Raw genomic sequence first — 17,356 nt, forward strand, 5'->3', positions numbered from 1 at the left:
TGTTGTCCCTCACCTCTGGGACCAGGGGAACCAAGAGAGATAGGGGAATGGTTTAAATGGGAGGTATCTTCTGGGGCAATGGAGAAAATGGAGCAAGATCCTGGAAGAGCACTCTGGGGTTTGGCCTCACAGCAACCATGAGGCCATAGCCAGGCCCCATGGAGCCACACAAAAGCCTTGGAGGCTGGCGCTGGACTCAGAGGGAACATTGCAAGCTGGCACCATCTGCCTGCCCATGAGGCCACTGGGCATGGCAGGGATCTGGGCAGAGCAGGGCCTTGGTGCAAGCCAATCCTCCTTGGGGTTGTGGCTGGTGCCAGAGTGTGAAAGGCTTGGCTGCCATATAGTCTCTAGCCCACAAGTACCATGGAGCAGGGAGAGCCTCTAGCCACCCCAGCCAGGCAGTTTGCAGCAGCCACCCCCCTGCCCTGCCCCAGCTCAGAGCTGCCCTTCCAGCCAAGACATAGTCCCTGCTCATGCAGCATCCTGCTGCAGTATGGGCTGTATTTGTCATTCCTGTGCTGGGAGCACATTAAACAGACAACTCCCAAGGGACAAGGACTGGGTTGGCTTTTAACCATGCTGGGCTTGAAGCAGGGCCAACCCATGGTGCTTACCCCAGAAGAGAAGATGGCTGGGTTGCCACTCTCCAGCATGTCCTCCAGCTCCTCACTGGTGGTGGTCCTGCCAGCTGCAAGCAACATACATGGGTCACTTGTGAGCTCCTATCCTGGCCACAGGTCCAGCAACCCTACCACAGGGCTCTGTTGTCTCTGTGACATCTCCTAGAAGCAGAGCCGAGCTGCTCTTCTAGCCCTATGAGCTCAGAGGCCTGCTACAAGGATGCTGGCAGCCAGCATCCAGGAGGGATGGGAGAGCAGCAATCCAAGAGCAAGGATGCACTGCAGGGCTATCCTAACAAACTCTATCCCAGGACAGTCAAAGCCCACAAAGACATCCAGCTCAGCAGAGCTCACTGCCCTGACACGCCCTACTGCAGCTACTCAAAGCCTCATTAATGCCCCAAGGGTGTTTTAGCCCTCAGGGCTGCCTGAGTTTTAGCCCTGCAGCTGTTTAACAGAGAGATCAGACTCATTCCTTCTCCTGCCCTCATTCTTGGCAGCACACCTGGCCCCACTGTGGTACTTTCAGCCCCACAGCTCCTTTGCGGGCAATTTTCTCATCCTTTGATCACAGTTGCCTCCCACTCCCCACAGACGTATTCTTCATAGCTACAGAAGTGAGACATAGTAGTCATTCTGAAGGTTACAATAGTCCTCCAGAATAAGTTACTTCATTCTTACAGGATTCTATGATTCTAATAGCCAGGTGGTACCCATGAAATTGCAGTGCTAAACAGAGACAAACACTCTGGGCAGGCTTTTACCAGGGATGACACCTCCATAGAAGGTGGAGGACATCCCGTTGGTGCGACCAGGAGCAGATGGGGGCAGACAGGCAGGAGCAGCTAATCATAGAAACATAAAACAGCTTGGGTTGGAAGCGACATTGCAGATCATCTAGTTCCAAGACCCCTGCTATGGCTAGGGATGCTACCCACTAGATCAGGTAGCCCAGTTCCTCGTCCAACCTTGTCTTGAACACCTCCAGGATTGGGACATACACAGCTTCTCTGGACAACCTGTTACAGGGCCTCACCACCATCTGAGGGATGAATTCCCTCCTAACTTCTAATCTAAATCTCCCCTCTTTTAGTTTAAAACCATTCCCCCTTGTCCTGTCATTATCTACCCGAGCAAAAAGTCGCTCTCCATCTTTTTTTTGTAAGCCCCCTTTACATATTGAAAAACTACAATAAGGTGTCCTGGAGCCTTCTTTTCTTCAGACTGAACAGTCCCAGCTCTCTCAGCCTGTCTTCATAGGACAGGTGCTCCTGCCCCCTGCTCATCTTCAGGCCCTCTTCTGGAACCTCTCTAACAGGTCCACATCTCTTGTGTATCATCTTGCGCATCTCTTGTGCACATCTCAGGTCCCCAGACGTAGATGCAGTACTCCAAGTGGGGCCTCACAAGAGCAGAGTAGAGGGGGACAGTGACCTCCTTCAACCTGCTGGTCACATCTCTGGCCACATTGATGCAGCTCAGAATGCAGTTGGTTTTCTGGGCTGCAAGCGTGCACTGCTGGCTCATGTCAAGCTTTTCATCCAACAGAATCCCTAAGTCATTCTCTGCAAGGATGCTTTCAATGAGTTCTTCACCCAGTTTGTTCTCATGTCTAGGATTGCCCCCACACAGGTGCAGCACCTTACACTTACACTTTTGAACCTCATTCAGTTTACATGGGCCCAGTTTTCTAGCTTGATCACATCCCTATGGATGGCATCCCTTCATTCTGTTGTATCAACTGCACCACTCAGCTTAGTGTCACCTGCAAACTTGTTGAGGGTGCACTTGACCTCGTTGTCCAAGTCATTGATAATAACACTAAACAGTACCAGTCCCAAGACAGATCCCTGAGGGATGCCACTCGTCACCAGCCTCCACCTGGACATAGAGCCATTGACCAGCACTCTCAGGGTGTGGCTTTCAAGCCAATTACTTATCAACTGAATGGTACACCTATCAAAATCATCTCCTTCCAATTTGTTGTCCAGGATGTCATGTGAGACTGTGTCAAAGGCTTTACAGACTTCCAGGTAGGTGACACTGGTCACTTTTCCCTTTCAAATGATACAGTCACTCCATAGAAGCATTAAAGTTGGAAAAGACCTCCAAGGTCATCTGAGCCTTGATCCTGGATTTCACTTGGCAGGTAGAGGGGAACCAATGACAAGATTAAATGCAAGAAGTTTGCTGCAGGTTATATCATGTGTGCACCGAATAAATTTAAAACACTACATTGGTTCTCAAAGCATTCTTTTCTTGCCGCTTTTCTGTAACTCCTACTTTTTGAGTTTCTCTTACCACTTATTTACATTTGTCTTCATTTTTTCCATACATGGTTGAGGAGGAGGAGAATACATCCCCATCGTCTCCCAGAGATGCAGCTGGGACCTGGGAAGCCCAGCAAACAGCATCCTGAAGGACAGTCTGATTTTTTGAAATCATAGAATCATAGAATCATTAAGGTTGGAAAAGACCTCCAAGATCATCTGGTCCATCCATCCCCCTACCACCAGTATGACCCACTAAAACATGTCCCAAAGCACCACATCCAACCTTTCCTTGAACGCCCCCAGGGACAGTTATTCCACCACCTCTCTAGGCAACCCATTCCAATGCCTGACTGGTCTTTCTGAGAAGAAATGTCTCCTAATTTCCAACATGAACCTCCCCTGGTACAACTTGAGGCCATTCCCTCTAGTCCTGTCGCTAGTCATTTGCGAGAAAAGGCTGACCCCCAGCTCCCCACAACTTCCTTTCAGGTAGTTGTGGAGAGCAATAAGGTCTCCCCTGAGCCTCCTCTTCCCCAGACTAAACAACCGCAGTTCCCTCAGCCACTCCTCACAGTACTTGTGTTCCAGGCCTTTCACCAGCTTTGTAGTCCTTCTCTGGACACACCCCAAGGCCTCGATGTCCTTGTAGTGAGGGGCCCAAAACTGAACACAGTACTCGAGGTGCAACCTCACCAGAGCAGAATACAAGGGGACAATCACCTCCCTGGTCCTGCTGGCTATACCAGTCCTGACACAAGCCAGATACCCTTGGCCTTCTTGGCTACCTGGGCACCCTGCCGGCTCATGTTCAGGTGAACATCAACTAACACTCCCAGATCCTTTTCCTCTGCACAGCTTTTGAGCCACTGTGCTCCAAGCCTGTATCATTGCATGGTGTTGTTGTGACCAAAGTGCAGGACCTGGCACTTAGCCATGTTGAACCTCATGCCATTGGCCTCTGCCCATCGACTGAACCTGTCCAGGTCCCTCTGTAGGGTCTTCCTACCCTCCAGCAGATTGACACTTTCCCCCAGCTTGGTGTTGTCTGCAAACTTACTGAGGGTGTACTCGGTTCCCTCATCCAAATCACCAATAAAGATATTAAAGAGGATGGGCCCCAAGACTGACCCTTGGGGAACACCACTCATGACCTGTTGCCAGCTGGATTTCACTCCGTTCACCACTACTCTTGACCCAACAGTCCAGCCAGTTCTTAACCCAGCAGAGTGTACCTGTCCATCATAGAAGGCTACCAGATTTACCATTGGTAAAGCCACGCTGGCTGTCTTGGATCACCTCCTTGTCTTGAATGTGCTATGATATTGCTTCCAGGAGGATCTTTTCTATGATCTTCCTAGGCACAGAGGTGAGGCTCACCAGTCTGTAGTTCCCCAGGTCCTCCTTTCTACTCTTTTTAAAAATGGGAGTGATGTTTTCCTTTTTCCAGTCACCAAGGACTTCACCTGGCTGCCAGGACTTTTCAAGATGATGGAGGGAGGCTTGGCAATTCCCTCTGGACCCTAGGATGCATGTCATTGGGCCCCATAGACTTGCACCTGTTCAGTTTCATCGGGTGTTCTCAAACTTGCTCTTCACTTACAGTGGGAGCGTCTTTGCTCCCTCAGCGCTCACGTACAGGTTCAGGGAAAAGAGAGACATGGGAAGCCTGACTGCCAGTGAAGATTGAGGCAAAGAAGTTGTTGAGTACCTCAGCCTTCTCCATGTCTGTTGTTACCAGTTCACCCTTCTTGTTTATCAGAGGGGTTACGATCTATTTGGCCTTTCTTTTCTGGGCAGTGTACCTACAAAATCCCTTCTTGTTATTTTTTGTATCCCTTGCCAAGCTCAGTTCCCTCTGTGCCTTGGCTTTCCTGATTTCATTCCTGTATTATTTCCATGCCACATGTCCCTGCTTCATGCCAATGCCTTTGCATTTCCTTCTTGCACCTCATTTTGAGCAGCAGGTCCTTGCACAACCATCCTGGTTTTCTGCCCTCCCTGCTTGCTTTCTCACACAGGAGAATGGAGAGTTCTTGTGCTCTAAGAAAAAACATATTTAAAGAGTTTCCAGCTGTGTTCAGCTCTTTTGTCCCTAAGGACAGTGTTTCAGGGGCTCTTGTCCACTGGGTCTTTAAATTACTTGAAGTTTGCTCTTTAGGAGTTCATGGTCCTGACTTTGTTCTGCCAGGCCAATATTCCTTGAGATCACAAACTCAATCAAAGCATGGTCACTGCAGCCCAGACTACCTCCAAGCTTAACCTCTTTAATGATTTTGTTTGCACTGGTAAGCACCAGGTCCGGTAATGCTTCTCCTCTGGTTGGTTTGTCTATTACCAGGAAGTTACTCTCAACACACTCCAGGAGTCTTCTGGATTGCTTACAGCCTGCTGTCTAGCTTTTCCAGAAGACATCCCGGTGGTTGAAGTTCCCCATTAAGATGGGAGCATGTGAATGCGATGCTTCTTGTAGCTGAAACAAGAAGGCCTTGTCAACAGGCTGCCCTTGATCAGAAGGCTAGTAGTTGACCCCAACCACAAGGTGCCCTTTATTGGTCCTTAACTTTTACCTACAAGATCCCAAACCTTTGAGCCTTTTTTGTGATACTGTTTTTTGTGCAGGTGATAGACTGAGCCAACTTTGTATGGTTGCCCTTTCCAAGGTCTTTACCATTACTCACACAGTCTCTTCTCTCCAGCCCTAGAGAATCGTATCTGTTGTGCAGGGGCATTTCATGGGCAAGGGGAGACTTATCCTGCTCCAAGAAGAGGTGAGGATCCAGTCTCCTTTGTCTTGTAAGTCATTCCAGTTTGTTGGTTCAGGGCTGGAAGCTTGTTTAACTTCCTCCTACCAGGACTTAAGGCAGGGCTGTTGATCAGCCTATGTCAGTACATAATAAAGCCTGTCAATCTCCCTCTCAGATTGCTGGATGCTACATGGCCTGGTGTGCACATATTGTAACAGAGCCACCTGTTTGAAAAGTTCATCCAGCTGGGCACACTTACACCTATGACATCTACCTATGCCTTCAGGACATAGTGGAACTTCCAGAGACTGGAGTTCCCTGTAACTGAAGGTCTAGGCAGCTCTTTCAATCCCCTTTTTGATCCTCTGTTTGGGTGTAGGCATCTGCCCAAGGAGGTTGCGGCCCCTAAATCTGGGTTTCAGCCTCAGACTGGCAGGTTCAGTGGGTGGACACAGTTTCTGCTGCAGTAGAAGGCCCTTCCTCTGCTGCTCCCAGAATAAAAAATGACCCATCCTGCGCCCTCCCATGCAGACTGCTGTGCCAATGGCCACACCTGGCTGAGGTGCCGCACCATGGTTGCCTGCCCTGGGTGCTCATGCTCCCCAGAGGCAGCCTTTGTACCTGGGGTTGGCTGCTGCTGCTGCTGGCCCTGCCCAGCCCTCATCAGCTGCTTTTGTGAGGGCTGCTGGGTGCTGGCAGTTCCCTCCACTCCCTGGGTTGCTTTCACGAAGGAACCCCTCCTGAATGCCGTGGTCCCCCACTCCACTAGAGAACGTGCCTGCCCTGGAGCTGATTGCCTTAGCAAAAAAATGATATGACATAAAAAAACAGCGAACTCATAGAAGCCAAATGAGGTTTGCTCAATCTAGAAGAAGCCCTAGATAAGGCCAGTAGCTGCCACATGGTTACAGAGAGGCGAGGCAAAGGGAGTGCATCACTACTAGCACAGCCCCACTGAAGAGAAACCCCAGAAATGCAGTGAGTTCCTGCTCCTCCAGCCATAACCATGCACCAGTCCCTTCCTCTGCAGCATGGCTGAGGAGACAATGGGGCTATTTGGGGCTGGCTCCAGTACCATAGTTCAGGATGGAAACAAGCTCTTCCCTGCAGCACTCCTGACTCTGGAGACTTTACATTCACTGCTGTGTCAGGGCTGGATACACACATAGGTTTATACCCAATTTCTCCCTTCTGGTATTTCCTTAAGGAAAGAAAGGAGCTTTAAGCCATGCTGCACAGCAGCATAGTGAATGCTGCTTCCCTGCCTGAAGATTTTCCACAGAAAAGGACACCTCCACACTTAATTTCAGGTCTCTTTTTCTTGTCATGAAACACAGAAACAAGAAGACCACCTGGAGCTCCTGTGCTTACTTCCTGAGGCCCTTATCACATGTAGGTGCTCTAAGCATCTGCAATGGAAGTGTGTTTCTGGCTTTGCTTCAAGAAAACAATGCCATATCAGCAGATGTTGATGGTGACAGCAGTCAGGAACACACTGGAGACTGCCGGCTCCAGGCAGTGATATCCATGTCACATGAAGGTTGTTTGCTGTCTCCTGGCAGCAGAAGGTTACTGGAAGAGAGAGCGAATAAACCCAACCACACACTTGGTGAGCAGGAGACTCCAGAAGTCTTAAATTGGCTAACACTCATTAGCTCTGATTCCCCATCAGACAAATGCGGTTTATGTCCACAGCTGGAACAGCAATGTGCAACCTTCTTACAAAAAGCAGATAAAGTGGGGAGCTTTATAGATGCTTTCTGGGCCATCTGAGCAACAAGAAAAGGAAGGACAGTAGGATGCAGAAACATGCTGGGGTCTCTTGCAGACACTGAGTGGGACTTGAAGATTTAGGAGTCAGGAGGGCACACACTGATGTGTGCAGTGGGTAGCTGGGATAACTTTTCTGATCTTCCTCACCCATGCTCCTCTTTTGCCCAACATTATCAGTGCTGCACAGCTCCTTGATGCCTGCACTGAATATGTTCCTCTTCCTGGGCACACAGGCAAGTAAGAAGTGAGACAAAGGGAAGGCAGCAAAGGGAGAACTGAAACTCATCAGCTCTTCCAGAAGCCTCAAAGGAGCAGGTGGAGGGCCGTGAGAGTGCCCCAAGCATGGGGAACAGAACCTGCATATGACATGACAAGGCCCAGCACCTGGTGACATCTAAATCCATATCACCCCAGGAGTATCTGGGCAGAGCTGGATCCAGTGCTCCGCCAACACCTCCAGCAAGTCATACAGACCAGCAAGCAGCAGAGGAGACATTGCAGGAGGGAGAACAGGAGCTGCGAGCTGCACGTTGAAGCTGATAGAGATTCTAAAAGCTAGATGTAATTGAGATGGACAGGTGGAAATAGAAAGGAAGCCATTTACTGGGATGTCTGAAAAATACAGTTAGAAGACAGATAGATAGAAAATAAAAAAGAACAAGAGAAAAAACAATAGCCAGGAACGAAAAATGGAAATTCTTTAGAAAGAAATTTCTCTTTTACAGGTTTTGTTGAAACGAAATACTTTATCTTCAAAGTTAATTGCCCATGGCCAGGAAAGAATTTTATTTGTGACTAACAAATAATCTAAAAAGTTAATAGGATTTTTATTTTAATAACCAATAGGCATGGCTCAATAAGCCTGCAACAGTGCCCAGCTGGCTCTTGAAGTGGGAAACCAAGGCATAGACCATAGTGGGACACTCTTCTTGGCATGTCTGGGGCTTTTTTGGGACAGGCAGCCCATGATTTAGGCGAAGAGAGAAAAATGGATTGAGCTTTGCCCCACTGTGCCTGGCTGGACACCAAGCTTTCAAGAATATGGGACAGTTCCTGGGCTATCATCAGTCCAGGTCACAGCAAGCTGTGCTGCTATGTGGGGGACTGGAGCATTCAGACCTCTCCAGGCCTCCACACTAAACAGAGAGAGCAGAGAGATGCAAAGTATTGCAGCCCAAATCATGCACTGAGAACCTGCTGCTGAGCTCAGTGAGCAGCACACCGGTTCAGCAACACTGATTCTCCCAGCTATGAGCCTCCCAGTAGTCTATTGCTCTACCACTTGGGGTCAAACGAATTGCATTTGATGGGCTCAAGGAGCCTAAAATGGAGCCTGCATCCCTCCCAGCGGTTCTGTAAGGAAGGACTACACTGAGCCAAATGGCTCAAAGGGGAACATAATCCACAGCTCATCACTTAATGGAGTAAATCTTCAAATCTGACTGCATACTGCAAGGAGACAAAATCACAAACTGAGCAGATGTTAGATATCAACATTAAAAAGTATAATAAAGATTATAAAGAGGAAGAAAAGGGACCATATGACAAAGCAAAGAAATGCTCCACCCATAAGACATAAGCACAAAGAACCATAGAGGGTGAGGAGCAGCAGACTGCTCCTCCATGTTTGGTCTGCAGCCCCAAAAAGAGAGGCAACCAGAACCAGACAACAGAGATCACCACCCTGCAGCAGAAGTTGTTCCTTAACAGAGCTGGCATGAGCTCATCCAGTGGTTCCCCGTTCCTGGAGTTGCTTGGGCAGGTATGGTTCCTTGTCCCCACATCTCCCTGGATGAACAGCAAGAACAAGCCCACAGCCCTTACATAAATGGTGGGTTTTAAATGTTTTCTTCAAGTTCTGGGCAATGTGGTCACAGGCATTCCAAAGGCTTCAGAAACCTGGGGAATGCTGAAATGCTGGTATGCCATCCTGCCTTGGCAACCTCCCCAGGGCTGTGCTAGAGAAGCAAGCGTGGCGTTGCTCCAGGGCAGGGTCTGAGACAGGAGCTGGACTGACCCCAGCACACGTGGGGCCTTCACCAACTGGGGTGCAATCCCACAGCATGAAAGATGAGTGGTGATAACAGAGTCCAGCAGTGGTGTCAGACAAGGCAAGCTGTGAAATCAGATCTGGGGTAGCTCCAAAGTGTCCTGTCAGGAACAGCAGGAAATGGGACTGGAGACAGGACTGGAGACAAAGCTACAATGTAGGGCCAAGGTCTATCCAGGAGGCATGGCCAGAGAAAGACTGGGGACATGACTAAGACAAAGATCCAAAGTCCCAGGAGACAGAGCTGGAGACAGGTACATCTGCAACACATCTCAGATGTGAACTGGGTAGCCCAGGCCTGATCCTATACAGTTGCAGGATCCATGGGCAGAGGTGGAAGTCCTGGGAGAGGCTTGTCTTGATGACTAAGAACTGCTAGTGGCCCCCAAAGCCCTGAGAAGCTGCTGCTTTGCAAGTCCTCCTCCTAGCTCTGCTCACACCATGGCTGGCAACTCCAAGAAGCAAAATCTTTTCTATTTTAGCCCAATGGAAATGGAAATTTCTAATGGAAATTACCCATGGCAACCACACTCTGCTAGAGTCCTTCACCACTCCTGCTGACATGTTCCGACCCCCTTCCATCCTCCTGCAGGAGGGCTGGGAGCCTTGGCAAGAGGCTCCACCACCTCTGCATACTGCTCTGCCAGCATCTGCCACCTCTCCTCATCCCCAGGTCTGTGAATGGTGAAGTACAAGAGGATCTCCAGGCATTCAACATTTTTTTATACCAAACGTGAGCTCAGTGAAGCCTGTTCAGTAACTACAGATCAGGGCTTAACTCTGCAACCTGTGTGCTCACAGGTCTGAAGGAGTTGTGTAATGCTGATGTGCCCCTGGGTTGAAACATCCTCCTTACCTCCCCAAGCTCCTGGAAGGGCTCCACAGCCTGCTTCCAGTCACTGCTTCAAGTTTTACAATCACCAAGGGCAACCCATGACATCCCCTTCCCAGCCCCACAGGCCATTTCTGCCACACTGACTCTCAGTGGGCAAAGCTGAGTCCCGTGTTCCGCTGCTGGTGGTTCTTCATGTTGTGCAAGTGCCATCAATCAGAGAAAAGTCTTTGTAGTTGCAAACAAAACTACCTCCAAACAAAACTTTCCATAACTCCAAAGGACAGTCCAAAAGCTTTTTTTTTTTTGTCAACTGGAAAATTTCTGGCAGCCAGAGATTTCTGAAGATTCATATAAATTAGGACAAGTTATCAAGCCTTCCAAAAAGACATCTCCAAGGACAAAAGCTCTGCAAGCTTTTTTCTAGCTTTGGTGGAAGATCATCCAGAGCCTGCTTGTGCCAAGCATGACCCAGCTTCAGCCTGCACAGATGCTTGTGTCCAACACACAATCCCAGAGCCAAAGGACCTAAATTCTTAATCAAAACATCTGACTTTTGTCAGATCTTGTCTTGTGTTTGAATTAATACATTCCTTTTACTGCACTAGAAAGATTAATTGGTTCATGTAACAGGGCCTGTTTTGCAGAAAGTCATGCTGGCTTCTCTGGTTGCTATTGGCTCCTTGCTCATGGCAGCCCTGGACCCAGGAAGGCAAAACAAGGCACAAACAGCACAAATTTACTAACCCTCATGTTGATTATGCTCAGCACTGAGTGGTCACTGGCACAGTGACAAAGAGGAGGGTGCTGAGTACGGTGCATCTCAAGGACCCACTGCACTGTCCCATTCAAGTCCCGAAGAAAGCTCTGAAGACAAGCAGCAGTATCAGCTCCAGGGGTTGCTATGTCTTGCAGGCAGAGACAGGACAGAATGCAGGATATGTGCCCTTGCCCTGTCTCTCACTGTCTCCTTGCTGTCCCATTCCACTCTTGCAAAGCACAGAGCAGTTAAAGGCCTCGAAGCATTCAAGGCAAAGAATGAGAGCACAGACATCATGTGGGTTAACAAGGAGCCAGGCAGTGCAGGCTTGACCAAAGGATGTAGCTGGTCAGAAAGTTTGCTTTAATGTTAAGACAAAGCATGAGGCCTGGAAGCTACACCTTGTCCACACCATGCAGCACAGCACTCACCAAAGACTTCCAGGGAAGTCTTCTGGGGTCCTGCAAGTCCACTGCCTTCTGGCTAGGTTTCACAGTTTGGAAGGCTATTGTTAGATGTTCAACAGCAACAAAAACGGATAAATGTGTGTCAGATACCTGTTTGATCCATTGTCTTTCCACATTACCACAAAATTACTGCATAACCACAAATGGGATTAAAGTGCTGAGTCAATGGAAAGTGCCTATAAAGCAGGAAGAGCCCAGGAGAAAATCTATGCGCTGAAATTTGGCAAAATACTGGAAAATTATGATAACTGGTCCTCTGCCTCCCTAGAGAGCTCCAGAATGCATCTTCCTCTCTCCTGCCATCTTTAGAAATTAAAGCTTTCCTGAGAAAAGCCTCTGCGAGTTGTCAACAGACAAAGCAGCATAGAGCTCTGCTATTGACTGTGAAACAGAGAGAGAAGCAAACTCAGCCCTTAGCTGGAAGGGAGAGAATGGCACAAGACAGGTCATGAAGCTCTGGGACAGGCAGAGACATGAAGCCATTAAGGAGACTTGCCACCAAACTCCCCTCAGTGCCACTGCAGGGGTTGTGGCCCTCGCAGGGATCAACTAGCTTCCCAGAGAGAGGGCAGGGGCGGCTCCCTCCGGGATGTGCAGGGATTTGGGGAAGCTCCATGGGGAAGGTGCTGGTACTGCAGCTTGCACTGGTCATACAGCCTGTGCAAAACATCAGTTTGCAGAGTTCTGCACATCACGCTGTTTATAAATAGTAAAGACTGCCAGGTAGGTGCCTCTGGACTGCAGAAGTCCAATATGCCACAGCTGCATTAACTGTAACAAGTCAGCTGTGCTCAAAGCATCCCTCCTCCCCAGCAGCAAGGCTGCATGAGCACCCACCGAATGACACTAGGGCTCAGGCTGGACACAGAGAGAACCAGACACCTTCCCTGGAGGCTGGGATCCTCTGTCTGAATCAGACTTCCAAGCTCTCTGTAGATACAAATCGATACAACTCCCACAGGGATGGATAACGCTGTCCTGTCTATCTGTGCATGCAGAGGCGGCAAGTGCTGGGGACCCAGCCCACTTGGCTGTCCCCCAGCATAGACAGGTCTAGCACCGGCAGCAGTGGTATTGAGGGGAGCAGACTTCAGCTGTAAAAGCCTAAGCAGGATGTCACAAACTGCTGCCTGGATCCCTGCCCTGTGACCCCTTCTGCTCCAGCAGGGAGGACTGCAGGTGCCAGCCTCCAGAGCTGTGTAGGCATTTTGACCCAAGAGGACCTTTGTAGGGTAGATGAATGAGTGGTAAGTTGTGAGATGGAAGTGCCACAAGGAACCCCATGTGAATCTGTTCAGGCTCCCATGTAGCACTGTGCATGCAGCTTCTCCTGCCCTGCCAACCCACCAGCACACATGGGGAGCACCATGGCCTTTCAGGCTGCTCAGGGCTACTCAAAGGAGCTACCTGCGTTGGACCAGCCCCAGGCTGTCCTACATCATGGGCAGTTCATGAAGCATCTACAGCTTGCACTTCTGCACATCAATTAACCCCGTCTCACATAGTGGGGTGGGGGCTGATTAGTTCTCTCAGTGCCTTTGGAGACAACAGATTCTTTATTTTTGGATCCTCGGTCTCACACATAACTTTTTGTTCATAAAAATCAGTCTCTATGCAGTACCTCCATGGCATCAAAGCTACACAAGTGCCATAGAAAGCTCCTCCAGGCCTCAAATCCAAATTCTCTGGGATCAAAACCTAATCACTTAAGATGTCATTCCTCATAATGGCCAAAATCAAGAGGAGAAAACAAAGGAGCAACACCTCCTGTTGCATGCAGCAATGACACTAAGGTTCCAGAAAGCACTAGTGAAAGCACGGCTCCAAGTTGCATCCGTGGGGATGCCACAGAGGGGGGACACATCTCAGCAAGAGGTGGTTGAGCAAGAACAGCCACCAAGGATCTGTCCAGCACTCAGCAACCTGAGGACACTGCATGCCTCTGTGACATCCTCTGTCTTGGTGTGCTTGGAAGCAGTGAGTGGGTAGGCGAAAAGGGGACAACTGCTAGGACTAGAACAGAAGCAGTGAGAGGAGAGGATACCCACTTAACCAAGTCAGACTCAGGGACTCAGCACACACTGTATGTGCAAGGTGACAGTAAGGACCAGAGGCATAACCTCTGTCATGCACAAGTTGCCTACACAAGGAAAAGAGGTAGGTCCTGAGGGGGCTGTGAAGAGCCCCAAGGGTTCACCAGTTAGTTGTTCTTTGTGAAAAACAGCATTGCCCGGGCCTATGACCCACTGCCCATGAAAGTGCCATGGCAGTATTCCTACATCATCGTTTCTTCTGCAACAAGCACATTCTGAGCTTTTCCCACTCATTATGTCCCTGCAGGCCCTGTCCCCAGACTTTACTCATCACCATGTCCCAACCAGCCATGACACTTCCAGCACCAGAAAGGAAAAGTATTCCTCTGCAGACAGCAGCACTTCAACAGAGAGCTATTTCTCTGCATGCCCACTACCATCTCTGCACCACATGGAGAGGAGGCGTAAGGCTGCCACGTACAGAACAAGTATGTCACAAACATCAGACCAGGAAAAGAAGCTGGAGTGACTATCCCATTTCCGGAGCAAGATGTAGAAGCAGTTAGGACAGAGAAGCTCACCAGCTGCCAGAAAGCCTCCACAGAACAGCTGATAAATCCCTGCTCTCATACTTTCAGAACCTTAGTGATTTACTGACTTTGCTGTCAGAGCTCCCAGCACTTCCATCAGTGGAAAACGAGAGCTACAGATTTCATAGATTTTTGTGCAGCCACCACTTCCCAGCTGAGCTCAGTTCAGCAGTGCTGGCTGTTACATGCAGGGAAAAGCACAGCTCTCTGTCCAGACAGCACTCCTGACAAAACCCCAGTAAGCTTGTCACTTCTTTTTGCCAACAGGGATTTTCTGCTGTCACCAGCCAAAGGAACCAAGCTTTCGCAAAGGATTGTGCACTGGGCTGTGCACAACACAGACTCCCATCCTCCACATGCATCTGCCTTACATCTCGGCCCCAAAAGGGAAGGCAGGTTCCTCACTGTCACTGACTAGGACACCTCCTCTGCACCCAACAACTGCACCACTGTGAGCCTTTTCCTCATGCCCTGTCAATGCTCTGCCAGCTCTACAGGCCAGCCCAATTAGGATAGACAATGCACGGACAACTACTGCATAACTTAAACAGAGCAGCAGAGTCCTTCTAAAACCTGACAAACAAGAGGAAAGTTTCTTTCAGGATTCTTTCATGGTTTCTCTGCAGATGATTAAGGACCTGGCTAAATCCTTTCAAACCTTCTCCTCTCTTAAAAGGGAGGAATAGGGATACTTTAAATTCCTGTTATGTTGTAAGACACCCCTGTGGCTGGGTATCACCTACAGAATGACATTAGCTAACAAATTAGTCACTGTCAGCTGGAGCAGTGACACACATTCGTCATCTTGCTTTACTTTAAATGTCAAGCTCTTGTTGAGCCTCATGTCAATCAATTCAGCCGGTGTGAAATATTCTTCTTATTATTATACATTATAAAGAATAATCTTAACAAAGGAAAGATTTGCACAGTCAAGTCTCCTTTTATCCTTCCACAGAAGCTACCCACTGCATCCAGATTCACAGGCATTTGCAGCTCACAAGGGACATTTCCACAAGTGACCTTCAAGGAAACCGTTAGGACTCAGAGATCTGCCTTTTTATTCGTGCTGAATCTTGAAACGAAAAAATAATCATTTGTTTGTGAGAAAAAAATGGACTGTGTTTCAGACTTTTACATTTTAATCACAAAAACTCATGACACATGTCTGCTCATGAAATTATTTGCAAAATGTCTTTCAGTATCTACTCGCCCTAACTTCCCTCTTGTCTGCTTATGCCCCTAATTATGGTGGTGTTAAGATTCTTCGTTGCTGGGAGATGACCACATTTCTCTGAAGCTAACCATGTATCACTGATTCTCCAGAATAATCACTAGGAAAGCAGATTTTGTGGGCAGACAAAGACAGACTTCTCAGTGATGGGCTCTGAATTACACAGTGAAATCTTAAGGAGATCCGAGTGCCACAGTGGCTAAATGACCTCAGAGGTGTCACCTGGGGCCCACCTTCAGCCAGAAGACACCACCACTGCAGAGAACTACCACCATCCTGGGGCAAGGTTGCTATAAGGGAAAATGTTGAGAACATAAAATGCCCATATCTCAAGAGCTCATTTGTCTGTTATTATATATATTTCAGCATACCTGAAATGAAAACCGCCCAGAGGAAAGTCAAGCACTGCTACTACCTGGGCAGGGACTGATGCCACAGATATACATGGGAGTCGGGAACTCCCACAAGCCTGTTGGAGTTCAAAATTAGCTGCAAACAAGAGAGAGAAATTTCTCTCTCTGTGGTCTCTATGCAGCATTTAAGAAAACCTTTGCAGTTTTTGTGCTTTGCAGGATGAAGACACACCTTTCCAGCCCTGCAGGTGAAGCAATGCTCTCAGTGCCTGGAGCAGAGGTGCCATGCACTGCAGTCTGCTTGCAACACTGGGAGGGATGACAGCATCTAGGACAACACCCACCTTGTGCAGACGCTAGATGGATGGAGCCAACTCCCCAGTAAGGCACTGCTATTTGCCTTTCTTAACCAGGGCAGCTAAATAAGTTTGATATGATTAAGCTGAAAACCTTTGGGCTAATGGTGGCTCTCCTCACTGCCCGCAGCCCACGTGTGCTCCTGCCAGCGCCCAGCAGTGCATGAGGCTTGCTGCCAGCTGTCTTAAGTGCCCACACCAGCAGCATGCATGGCCAACCTGGGGTGCTTCAGAGCTGTGCCGGGTGTGCAGTGAGCAGCATTCTGCAGTGGGGCATGAGCACAAATCCAAATGTGATGAAAACCCAAACAGCAGAAGTGCCCAGCCATGTCAGCTGTAGGGACTGCACAGGTGTGGGAATCACTTGTTCCTCAGCTCCGGTGGGCACACCAGCATTACTGACTATATTTTTAACAATGAAACACAGCAAAATACAAGGGACTGTCACTTGTCTGCCCTGTAGCAGGAGCACATCCTAGCCGCTCCTGAGTGCATGCATAGCCCACGGGCACTTGGGCTTGGACACAGAAGCGTGTGCAGGTGTGGGCACCTCTGGCTCTGCCACAGATAGTGCAGGATGCAGCCCCTGGCCGCCCAGCTGTACTCCCCACTGCATTTACTCACTGATCTCCAGCTGTCTCTGAATCCTGCCCTTGCAGCGCTCCCGGTAGTCAGTCTGTGTGGCGTTGTACTCAGACATCACTTCTACGAACTTGCGCGACAGCGTTGAGTGCTGCAGAGGGAAGAGCAACAGAGGGGGTTCAGAACCTGGCTGCTTCCAGCATCCAAACACCATTTCCAGCCTGGCAGCCACTCTCAAACTGTATGAGAATTCAAGGTGGGCAACAGTGCATGACAAGGCTAGGACTGACCCTGAACCCTGCACCCCAGTCTAGGCTTTTTTCTCAGCCTCCAGAGTTCACTGGGGGTTGTGGCAGGCAGCAGTCCCCTTGAGGCCAACACAGGTGACTGGGCTGATCCCATGGCAGCTACCTGGCAGGGGACATTTGCCAACAGATAGCAGCACTGGAGTTGGAACCCCAGTGCCACCCAGCCCATGCCCCTGACTGTTCCTACAGCAGCACCGATCTGAGAACATTTTAGTGGTCTGTCAGAAGAAATGGGTAATGTGCTGGTAGAGAAGCAGGTCTAGCACAGCAGACAGACAAAACATCACCAACCTGGTTCTGAACTTGTCTGTCCTGCTGGGAGTGGGTAGTGCTGCTGCCCAGCCTTTCCTGCCTGCTGCACTTCCCCAGGCACAGGCAGGG

General features: G+C 49.3%; 1 protein-coding gene across 3 annotated transcripts in view; it reads right to left on the reverse strand.

The window, feature by feature from the left end:
• Positions 1-17,356, reverse strand: part of STX1A (syntaxin 1A) — a 109,858-nt gene that overhangs the window by 6,901 nt on the left and 85,601 nt on the right. For all 3 annotated transcript variants that reach the window (XM_084492723.1, XM_084492722.1, XM_084492724.1), the window contains exons 6-7: positions 16,710-16,818; positions 618-691 (exon numbers count right to left, since the gene is read on the reverse strand). In XM_084492723.1, coding sequence (XP_084348849.1) covers positions 618-691; positions 16,710-16,818 — 183 coding nt within the window. The remainder of the gene's footprint in view (positions 1-617; positions 692-16,709; positions 16,819-17,356) is intronic.

The sequence above is a fragment of the Aythya ferina genome (assembly GCF_964211825.1).
Source record: "Aythya ferina genome assembly, chromosome: 19".
Taxonomy (NCBI): domain Eukaryota; kingdom Metazoa; phylum Chordata; class Aves; order Anseriformes; family Anatidae; genus Aythya; species Aythya ferina.